At 33.8% G+C, this 12,223-nt stretch overlaps 1 protein-coding gene across 2 annotated transcripts in view; it reads left to right on the top strand.

The window, feature by feature from the left end:
- F13B (coagulation factor XIII B chain) overlaps window positions 1-12,223 on the top strand; it is a 28,343-nt gene that overhangs the window by 15,681 nt on the left and 439 nt on the right. For both annotated transcript variants that reach the window (XM_002760466.7, XM_008985141.4), the window contains exons 9-11: window positions 122-322; window positions 3,431-3,613; window positions 10,833-11,046. In XM_002760466.7, coding sequence (XP_002760512.2) covers window positions 122-322; window positions 3,431-3,613; window positions 10,833-11,046 — 598 coding nt within the window. The remainder of the gene's footprint in view (window positions 1-121; window positions 323-3,430; window positions 3,614-10,832; window positions 11,047-12,223) is intronic.

Genomic DNA, 12,223 nt, shown 5'->3' with positions numbered 1-12,223 from the left:
TGACAAGCCTTAATGATGGTTTCAATTATAAATTTCTTTTGATATTTGCCATATTTTTGTTTTAAAAATATCACTTTTATATTTCTCATACAAGAATTTAAAAGAGTATTTTGTTTTTCAGAGCCATGTACTGTCAATGTGGATTACATGAACAGAAATAACATAGAGATGAAGTGGAAATATGAAGGAAAAGTATTACATGGAGATTTAATAGATTTTGTATGTAAACAAGGATATGACTTATCTCCATTAACTCCATTGTCTGAGTTAAATGTGCGGTGCAACAGAGGAGAAGTGAAATATCCTTTATGTATTAAAAAAGGTAAAATAATAATGCTCTCTATGGGTTTCTTGGTCAATATCTGCTACCTGGGTTGAAAATTTATTTTTTTGTTGTTATTTTTCTTTTATTTATTATTATTCATTTTAATTTAATTTAATTTAATTTTTATTTTACTTTATTTTCTGGGATGCAAGTGCAGAATGTATAGGGTTTTATTTATTTTTATTTTTTCATTGTACTGTAAGTTCTGGGGTACATGTGCAGAACGTGCAGGATTGTTACATAGCTATACACGTTCCATGGTGGTTTGCTGCATCCATCTCCCTGTAATCTACATTAGGTATTTCTCCTAATGTTATCCCTCCCCAATCCCATCATCCCCTGCTATCCCTTCCCCAGCCTTGCCACCCCCAACAGGCCCCGGTGTGTGATTTTCCTCTCCCTGTGTCCATGTGTTCTCATTGTTCAACACCCACTAATGAGTGAGAACATGCAGTGTTTGTTTTTCTGTTCTTGGGTTAGTTTGCTAAGAATGATGGTTTCCAGCTTCATTCATGTCTCTGCAAAGGACATGAACTCATCCTTTTGTATGGCTGCATAGTATTCCATAGTGTATATGTGCCACATTTTCTTTATCCAGTCTATTATTGATGGTCATTTGATATTGTAGTCTTTGCTATTGTAAACAGTGCTGCAATAAACATAGGTGCACATGTGTATTTATAATAGAATGCTTTGTATTCCTTTGAGTATATAACCAGTAATGGGATTACTGGGTCAAATGGTATTTCTGGTTCTAGATCCTTGAGGAATCATCACACTGTCTTCCACAATAGTTGAACTAATTTACATTCCCACCAACAGTGTAAAAGCTTTCCTGTTTCTTCATAGCCTCGCCAGCACCTATTGTTTCTTGACTTTTAAATAATTGCCACTCTGACTTGGTGCGAGATGGTATCTCATCGTGGTTTCAACTTATACAAAAATTAGCTCAAGATGGATTAAAGATTTAAATGTAAAACCCCAATCAATAAAAAACCCTACAAGAAAACCTAGGCAATAGGTTCAGGGCACAGGCATAGGTAAATACTTCATGATGAAAATGCCAAAAGCAATTGCAACAAAAGCCAAAATTGACAAATGAGATCTAATTAAACTAAAGAGCTTCTGCACAGTAAAAGAAACTGTCATCAGAGTGAAAGGGCAACCTACAGAATGGGAGAAAATTTTTGCAATCTACCCATCTGACAAGGGTGTAATATCCAGAATCTCCAGGGAACTTACACAAATTTACAAGAAAAAAACAACCCCATCAAAAAGCAAGCAAAGGATATGAAAAGGCACTTCTCAAAAGAAGACATTTCTGTGGCCAAGAAACATATGAAAGAAAGCTCAATGTCACTGATCTTTAGAGAAAATTTATACTTATTACCCTAACCAATTCACCACCATCATCTTCTGATCCATGAAGTTAGGAGTAATCCAATTATCAAATTTCAATCAGCATATATACCTATATAGGATGGCCATGATGACATCTTATCATTCCAATAAATCAATTTTATGAACAGAAAATATCAGTAGGTTTTACATATGTCACCAGACTTTCAGAGACTTGATCACCCTCTTGTGAACACTCAACAACAAACACTGTAAAGCATCTACTTAGGGCTTTCTGGGGACCCATTGTCTCAGTAATCCCCAGATATAGGGACTATTACTTTTAATAAAGAAGAAAAGGAAGACAATATATATAGAAGGCATGGCTTCTATAGAAATCCCATACACTTAGGGAAAAGTTATTATTGTTAAAAATCATTAAAATCATGATTGTTAATACTCAGATGGTTTTAAATAAGTATGTAAATATTATAACATAAGATTCTGATTATGAATTGCATGGTACAACATTATTATAAAATTCAATTTCATATATAACATTATTATAAAATTCAATATTTTAAAAATTTGAGAAATGCCTTAGAAATGCCTTTATGATTAGGTGCAGTGGCTCCCACCTGTAATCCCAGCACTTTGGGAGGCTAAGGTGGCAGATTTCTTGTGTCCAGGAATTCAAGACCAGCCTGGGAACTGAGCGAGACCCTGTCTCTTAAAAAAAAAAATTCAAAACCACATTGAGATACCATCTCACGCCAGTTAGAATGGCGATCATTAAAAAATCTGGAGACAACAGATGCTGGAGAGGATGTGGAGAAAAAGGAACACTTTTACACTGTTGGTGGGAGTGTAAATTAGTCCAACCATTGAGGAAGACAGTGTGGCGATTCCTCAAGGCCTTAGAAATAGAAATTCCATTTGACCCAGCAATCCCATTACTGGGTATATACCCAAAGGACTATAAATCATTCTACTATAAGGACACATGCACACGAATGTTTATTGCAGCACTGTTTACAATAGCAAAGACCTGGAATCAACCCAAATGCCCATTGATGATAGACTGGATTGGAAAAATGTGGCACATATACACCATGGAATATTATGCAGCAATCAGAAATGATGAGTTCGTGTCGTTTGTAGGGACATGGATGAATCTGGAGAACATCATTCTCAGCAAACTGACACAAGAACAGAAAATGAAACACCGCATATTCTCATTCATAGGCGGGTGATGAAAAATGAGAACACATGGACACAGAGAGGGGAGAACTAAACACTGGGGTCTATTGGGGGGAAAAGGGGAGGGCCAGTGGGAGGGGGAGGTGGGGAGGGATAGCCTGGGGAGAAACGCCAAATGTGGGTGAAGGGGTGAAAGCAAACAAAACACACTGCCATGTGTGTACCTATGCAACTGTATTGCATGCTCTGCACATGTACCCCAAAACCTAAAATGCAATAAAAAAATAAGAATTAAAAAAAAAAAAAAACAAAAAAAAAACCAATGCACAGTAGTCCCAACTAGCTGGAAGGCAAAGACAGGAGGATCGCTTGAGTGGGGGAGACAGAGGTTGCAGTGAGCCATGATCGTGCCACCCACCATACTCCACTCTGGGCGACAGAGTGAGACTCTGTGTCTGAAAAAAAAATGACTATATATAAAATGTGTCAATTTATTTCTGTCGCACTTATAAAATACTGGAAGCTCATTATAGCAATTCGTTGTATACTTTAAAATTTATTTTGCAGAATCTAAAGGAATGTGCACATCTCCTCCACTTATTAAACATGGAGTTATTATTGGTTTAACAGTAGACACCTATGAAAATGGCTCTTCAATAGAATACAGATGTTTTGATCACTATTTCCTACAAGGATCTAGGGAGGCCTATTGTTTAGAGGGAGTGTGGACTACACCACCATTGTGTTTAGGTATGTACTACTAAATATGCCTCTAACAAAGTAAAACTAAATATTTTTAATTTGCTGTCATTTTTGAGTTAACATAACACTGATAAAATGCTTAATTTGCTACATTTGTGTTATTATCGTACTCATGTACTTATTTCATTACTGGCTTCTATTCTTTCCTCTAGATCATAAATAACTATAGGTCAGTTTGTACTAATAAATATTGGTTAAATGCAAACCACATAGCAGGTAGTAGTTTGGTAAAAGTTGTATAAGCCATAGTGGTGTGAGTAAATGTTAACAATTATCATTCATTGTGATGGGTACTATAATAGAAAACATTAGTGCAATAGGGAAACAAAGAAATGGACAACACAATATGGAAAGATGAAGCAAATTAATGTTTTATTAGCAAAGCATCCTAGTAAGAATAACATTTACCAAGGCCCTCAGAGGCATAAAATAGCATAACTTTAAATAATAAGAAAATATTTTTTATTTCCAATTATGACTTTTCTTTATTTTCTTTCACTGGCTAGGACTTCAGTACAATGTTGAATTGAAGAGGTAGTGGATATCTTTTTGTTTCCCATTCTCAACACTTTCAATAATTCACCTTTAAGTGTTGTTATAAATACTTTTTAAAAAATCAAGTTAAAGATATAGAAACCTCTCCAGCATCTGTTGTCTCCAGATTTTTTAACGATTGCCATTCTAACTGGCATGAGTTGGTGTCTCAATGTGGTTTTGATTTGTATTTCTTTAATGACCAGTGATGATGAGAATATTCTCGTATGTTTGTTGGCTGCATTAATGTCTTCTTTTGAAAAGTGTACCCCAGAACTTAAAGTACAATAAAAAAATCTAGAAAACATTTTTTTCTCTCTTGCCAAAAATATTTTTAAAGAATCTTCAACAGGTGTTTAATTTTAGCAATATCTGTTGAAATAATTACATGATTTTTACTTTTATTTTTATCCCTGCAAATTTAATAAATTATATTGCTTCTTCTTAATGTTAAAGCATAATTGTATTCCCATGAAATGTTCCATAAGGTTGTGATGCATTATGCATATGTTGTTGTATTTTTATTTATCAATATTTTACTCATCTATTTTCATGAGAAAGATTGGTTGGTTATTTTCCTTTCTGGTTTGATACCAAGTTTATGCTGACCTCAACCCATGATTGGGAAGTGTTCCCTCTTTTCTGATTCTCTGGATTGGTGCTGTTTCTTCCTTCATAATTTTAAGAGTTCACCAGAGAAGCCATCTGGGACTTCAGGTTTTTCTGTGAAAAGACAAATTAACAGCTTCAATTTGTTTATCAAAAAATGGTAATTATTTCTTCTGTCAGTTTTGGTAGGGAGAGCTTTCTTGATTTGTTCATAACAACTACATTGTGAAATCTACTATCATAAAGTAGTTATGACATCTTCGTATCCTCCTTTGGAAGTTTTCATTGATGTATCTTTTGTTTTTACTTCTATTAACACCTCTCTCTGACTTGACATGCCTCGCTAAGGGTCTATACATTTTATTAGTGTTTGCAAACAACCAACATTTGCATTTGTTGATTCATCAAATTTTGCTTTCTATTTTATTAATTATGCTATTATCTTTATTATTTCCTTTCTTCTACTTTCTTGTATTTCTTTTGTTACTCTTTTTTTCTGGCTTGTTTAGATAAATACACAGATTACTGATTTTCACCGTTTATGTTTTTTTCTAATGTATGACTTAAAAATAGAAATTTCTCTCTGAGCACAACCTTAACATCATCCAATCCATTTTTATATCTTGGATTTTTACTACCATTCAACTCTAACATTTTATAATATCCATTTTGATATATTCTATGTGTTCTGAACCATCTAGAAGTTTCTTTTTAAAGTTCTGAATATTTAGAGAATTTTCTAGTTTTCTTTAGGTTATTGATTTCTAGTTTAATTCGATTAAGACACACTTTGAATTATATCTGCACTCTAAAATCTGTTGATATTTGCTTTATAAGGAGCATATATTTGCTTTCGGTAAATGTTCTTTTTGTACTTAAAAAAAGTTAACTTTGGCATCTTTGGGTTCAGTGTTGTACATGGGCCAATAGGATTGAATTTTGTTTTTGATGCTTAAGTTAATCCAAAGCTGTAACAATTAGTGTTGGTTTTTCTATCAATTACTGAGAGAAGCATGTTAAAGTCTCACTTGGCATTTTAAAACATTTCCTATTTTAATTCTGTCATTTTTTGCTTTTGTATTTTGATACCATTTCATTAGGTACACACATAAATTGAGAGACTAAATCTTGGAATATTGGCATTTTCTAATTTTAAAAGACCTCCTTCATATTCATTCATATATTCATATACATAGTAATGCTTTGCTTTTTTTTTTTGTCTTGAAGTCTCCTTTAGCTGTACTAAAGGGCTTTTGAAAAGCATTTTCAAAGTACGCATTTTTCCATCCCATAACTTTGAACCTTCTGGGTTCTTACTTTTAGTGTGCATCTCTTATAAGCAATATATAGTCTATTTTAAAATACCCTTATGCTGTTTATAATTTTTTTCTTTATAATGGAATATTTAGTCCATTTACACATTCATGTAATTACTAATATTTTTCAGTTTAAACCTACCATCTTACTATACTAGGTGTATGTTACATACTTGATACATATCCTGTTGGTCATCTCTCTCTTTTCTCTCTCTCTCTCCATATATGTATATGGAGAGATATTTGTTGCTAAGGAACTCCAGCTTGGGCAAAAAATGTGACTGTCTCTCTCTCTTTCTTGAAATATCTTTATATCTATATAGATACATCTAGAAATATATATATATGTATACTTTTTTTATAGAGACAAGGTGTGTGCCACCACACCCAGCTATTTTTTTATTTTTATTTTTTGTGGAGATGGAATCTCCTTATGTTGCCTAGGCTGATCTATCAGCAGATAGATAAACAGACAGATATATATGGAGTGACAGGGTCTCATTTGTGCCCAGGCTGGAGTGCCTTGACCTCGGGCTTAAATGACCTCTCATCTCAGACTCTTGAGTAGCTGGAACCACAGGTGTGCACCACCGCTCCCGGCTAATTTTTAATTTTTATTTTGTAGAGACAGGGTGTGTGCCACCACACCCAGCTATTTATTTTTATTTTTAGTGGAGCTGGAGTTGCCTTATGTGCACAGGCCAGTCTTGAACTCCTGGGCTCAAGTGATCCTCCTGCTTTGGCCTTCCAAAGTGCTGGATTATAGGTGCAAGCCATGGTGCCCGGTCTGTTTTATATTATTTTCTCTTTTTAAAACTATTTTTACTTTCTTATGGATACATCTATTATTTTGGTAAACCATTTCATCCTCTATTAGCTTGTTAATTATACTTTCCTGTTATTTTTTTCTTAACCATTATCAAAGAGATTATATCAAACAATCTTTATTAACTCAATCCAAAACAAATTAGAACTTTTACCACTTCTCTTGGACTTTAAAACACTTTAACTTTGTTTACTCTTTCAACTTTTTGTATTATTATGTTCTTTATTTCAATTCTACATATAATTTAAATCTGAAAGATATGATTCACATTATAGCTTTGTCCAACAATGGTCTTTTAGATTTACCTATATATTTATCAATGCATTTGCTCCTCATCTTTTCCCATTTTTCTCTGTTTCTCCTTCTGCTTGAAAACTATTATTTCTTTATTATTTTCTCAAGGTTTTTGTATTTATTTATTTATTTTTATAGTCTGCAAGTGTGTTTATTTCCCTTCAGTTTTGAAGGATATTTTTGCCTGATATAGAATTGTAGCCTAGCCCTTATTTTCTTACAGTGCTTTAAAATGTGTCATTTCATCCTTTTCTGGTTTTTATAGTTTTTGTTAAATAATCCAATGCTATTATTAATGGTACTTTTTGAAGGTAATGTATCTCTTTTTTCTCTGCTGTTTTTAACATTTCTCTTTGTTTTTAATCTCAGCAAATTATTTATGTTGGCCTAGATGTGGGTTTCTTTTTATGTTTTATTCATCAAGTTAGTAGCATTCCTTGAATCTGGACGTACTTGGTATCATTCATGGGTTTTAGAAATGCTTGGCTAATATCTTTAAAAATGTACATTTCCCACTCCTTCTGTGATTCTACGATACACACATTACATCTTTTTGCTATGCCATTGTCTCTGTAAGTCTATATTTTCTCTCATTTTCTTTTTGTTTCACTGTAGTAGTGTTTTAGTAATTTTCTCATTGTATTATTTCTTTGTTTCAACTTGGTAATTTTCTTCTAGTTTGATAATCCTCTCTTTAAATATATCCAATCTGCTTTAAACTTATCTTTTAAAATCTCAATTTCAGCTATTATCTTTGCATTTCTAGAATTTCAATTTCATATTTTCTTTTTGTAGATTTGAGTTATCTGATGAAAGATTCTATCTCAACATCAACTTCTTGAACATATCATTCACACTTTTTATTAAGGCTTGTCTGGAAACTCCAATAACTGGATAATCCCGTATATATATTTTTTCTATTTTCTAGCCCCAAATTCTTGATGTTTTTGTTAAGAGTTGAATTTTAAATATTATATTACGGAAAATTTTAGGAGGTTTGGATGATGTCAACTTACTCCGAATAATGCTCATCCTCTGGCTGATGATTAGGGTAGAGGCAATTAGTTTCAATATAATTGGAAATATAGCTTTCTCAACGTTTGTTTTCAGACATCTGTTTGCCTTTTCTCACAGACTGTAACTCTCTAGGGTTCTTCACAGAGTTTGTTATGTGTATTAGAGCTTTTTCTCCTTGACTCTCTCTGATATAACTGGGAGACTGCCCAAATGCCCACTGTAACTTTTTACCTACTTTATGATTTACTTTCTGCTTGGCTCCTCATCCTATACCTCTATACAAGGATAAGCAGAACCTCAGGGAAAATCTGGTGCAGAGCCTTAAGATCATATTTCTACACCTCCCATCTTTCTATGTTCTTTACTTTTCAAGTCCTGGCTGCCTTGGTTTACCCAAATTCTCATTTTTCTATCTTCAATTCCATGAGATTTTTCAAAAGTTCTGCTGGCTCTATGCCTATGCTGGCCATTCTCTATTATCTAACCCCTCAGCTCAGACTCAGAATAAAAAAATACCTTAAGAAAAAAAAATGGCACATAGAATTTTTTTTTTTTGAGACAAAGTTTCCTTCTTTCACCCAGGTTGGAGTGCAGTGACTTGATCATGGCTCACTGCAACCTCCACCTCCTGGGTTCAAGTGATTCTCCAGCCTCAGCCTGTCAAGTAGCTGGGATTACAGGCATGCGCCACCACTCCTGGCTATTTTTTTTTTAAGCTTTATTTTTAGTAGAGACAGGGTTTAGCCATTTAGGCCAGGCTGGTCTCAAGCTCCTGACTACAGTTGATCTGCCTACCTCGGCCTCCCAAAGTGCTGGAATTAACCGGCATGAACCACCACACCCAGCCTCACATAGATGTTGAACTCACCTGAATAAATTTTTTTCCAGAACCTTAATTCCTTGACTAAGTTCCTTGGAGGTGTTCTGATACCTTGAAATTCTTGCTTGTTTCCCTGTTTTTCAGATTTCTGGTTCTTAATAGAAGTGCTGGTTTGAGATAATCTACTCTGTCATAACTGAAAGCTAAAGGTCCATAAGTCAACTTTTAAATTTCTCTTAATTTAAATCTCATGCTTTATAGAACAATGACATCCTAAATTATAGTGCCATTTGACTTTATTTTCAAAACTATTTTGTAGTGACTACAATAATTCTTGTTCATTTTTATCACCTGTAGCACTTCCGGCATAATGTTTGACACAAAGGCATTTAATAAGTAGTAGTTGAAAAAATAACAGAACACAGTACTCTCCTCTCAGCTGCAGTTTCACTTTCTGTGGTTGCAGTTACCTGCTGTAAACTGCAGTCTGAAACTGAAAATTTCAGAAATGAACAACTTACAAGTTTTAAATTACGCACTAAGTAGTATAATAAAATCTCATGCCATTCCATCCTTCCTGCCCCAGATACGCTAAAAAGAAGCTATAAAGTGCTTCCTTTAAGTGAAAAGGTGGACATTCTCAACTTAAAAAGAAAAAGTATGCTGAGGTTGTTAAGATCCACGGTAACAGTGCCTTCTATCTATGAAAGTGTGAAGAAGGAAAAAGACATACATGCTAGTTTTGTTGCACCTAAAACTTCAAAAGTTACAAGCTACAGTGCATAATAAATGCTTGGTTGAGGTGGCAGAGGCATTACATTTGTGGGCAGAAGACACGAACAGAAGCAAGTTCCAAATTCATGACAATAGGGTTTGCCGTTATCTGTGGTTTCAGGCATGGGCTGTGGTTTGAAATGTATCCCCTGAAGGCAGTCGGGGAGGGAATACTGCAAATAACTTTGTTAAGGTATTACAGGTATATGATTGATATGCCATATTAGCAACTCTGGACCTTTTTACCTGCCTCAGAAACTATTCCTTAATGCTAGGTCATCCAGGAGACAAATAAGGACATGAGAAATTCTATTTTCTGAAATAATTTGATATTTGATATTTTAGAAATATTAATGTTTTTATTTTGGGAAAAAAATTAAAGAGGTTTTTTGTATATCCTAATATATATACTTTAAGTTTCTGTTTTGTTTAATATACCTGGGAAAGGACACAATTATACTTTCCATGCTTAGAATTTAAACATCTTAATCCAGTCTTGATAATTCTTAACTAGAAATTTTAAAGAGAAGTAACTGTCCACCACTTTGGATGGCATGAGGTTGTAAAGCTTGGGTCGGTGCTGAGAATCTAGTTCGTGTCTACATTTACATAAAATGTTATGTATACAGCAATTAATAATTTGTCTCATGAGAATTCTATTCGAACTTTTTGAAGAAGAAAAAAGAGAAAGAGCATGATTTCAATGACCATTAGTAACTGTCAATGCTTCCCCAAAATACCGTTTTTTGTTTGTTTGCTATCTTTGAAAAGGCTAATGACATAAAACTAAGTGGCAGAAACTAACTTTTCTCCAAATCCAGGACCACAGGGAGAAATGGCTCACTGTTTTCTGTGATGTTCGAACATGTATTCTGACTCAAATATTAGTTCTAGTTACCTGGCTTACCACTCTTATGCCTGGGAATTTTAAGGTCTTCATGAGTGAGCAACACATGATTCCTGTCTGTACCAAGATGTATCAGGATAGTTTTCTTCTTTTTAACTTTTTGTTCTCAGAGCCATGCACATTATCTTTTGCTGAAATGGAAAAGAATAATTTACTTCTGAAATGGGATTTTGACAATAGACCACATATTTTGCATGGTGAATATATCGAGTTTATTTGTAGAAGAAACACTTATATGGCTCATTTATCTATGAGTGAATCTAAACTTAGAATGCGATGTGACAGAGGGCAGTTAAAATATCCACGATGTATTCCAAGAGAAAGGTAAGAAGAGTCTTTCACCTATAGGTATTTGTTTTCAGATTGTTATTCAACATTTCAGCAATGTTATGTTCTACAGCACTTGTACTTTATGGCAATTGGAAAGAAAAAATAGTCGTATTTTCTTCACTTCTTTTTTATACCAAGCAAACAACTGGAAGTGTTAATTAATTCAGCAGGCTTTCTGAATTGTCTGAAGTGAAAGCAATGCTTGCCATTTGATACTTGTGACATTTTGGCCAATGGAAAAATAATTTATATGTGCAATATTTAAATGTGCAAAAATAAACATATATTCTGTGATAAAGACAAAATCACACTTTCTCCTTCTCAATATAAGTCCATGCACTACTAATAAAGGTTGGAAAATAAGGTATTATTTTCAGGACCACATTTTTATGTAGCTTTTGGAAATCACATACTAAAATGTTTCCTCACATGACAATTTAAAAAATATATCCTCTGCCACTTACAGAAAATAATTTGACTCTTTTCTTAGAGAAATGTTAAAAGAGTATAATAAAATTATGTAAACCATTTTGTAGGATCAGAATTTTAACCCTTTTTGAAGACACTATATAAAAAATCGAAATTATATTTTTTGTTCAACTAAGAATATTAAAAATATAAGTAGTGGCAAAGTGCATGTGTACCTGTTTTAAAAATTGCAAACCATGAACTATATGAACTACATAAACTCAGCTTTTTAGATGCTTTGACCTCTCTTAAAAAAATATTTAAAAGACACAAATAGTAGGGAAAATTTTTATTTTTATTTCTAATTGTGTTAAAATCAGGGTGGAAAAAATTTATATGATATTTAAGTGTTTTGGTACAGTATGAATTTCTGACTTTCAAGAGAAAAAGGTAAACAATGTAGAAATATATTAACAAATGGTGAGTAGTGTAGTAAATAATATTGAGGGTTTTTTGTTTTTTGTTTAGTTTTGTTTTGTTTCGAGACGGAGTTTCGCTGTTGTTACCCAGGCTGGAGTGCAATGGCGCGATCTCGGCTCACCGCAACCTCCGCCTTCTGGGTTCAAGCAATTCTCCTGCCTCAGCCTCCCGAGTAGCTGGGACTACAGGCACACACCACCATGCCCAGCTAATTTTTGTATTTTTAGTAGAGACGGGGTTTCACCTTGTTGACCAGGATGGTCTCGATCTCTTGACCTCGTGA

The sequence above is a fragment of the Callithrix jacchus genome, chromosome 18 (genome assembly GCF_049354715.1).
Source record: "Callithrix jacchus isolate 240 chromosome 18, calJac240_pri, whole genome shotgun sequence".
NCBI lineage: Eukaryota > Metazoa > Chordata > Mammalia > Primates > Cebidae > Callithrix > Callithrix jacchus.
Note: the sequence above shows the minus strand (reverse complement) of the source record. Positions and strands in the feature narration are given on the sequence as shown.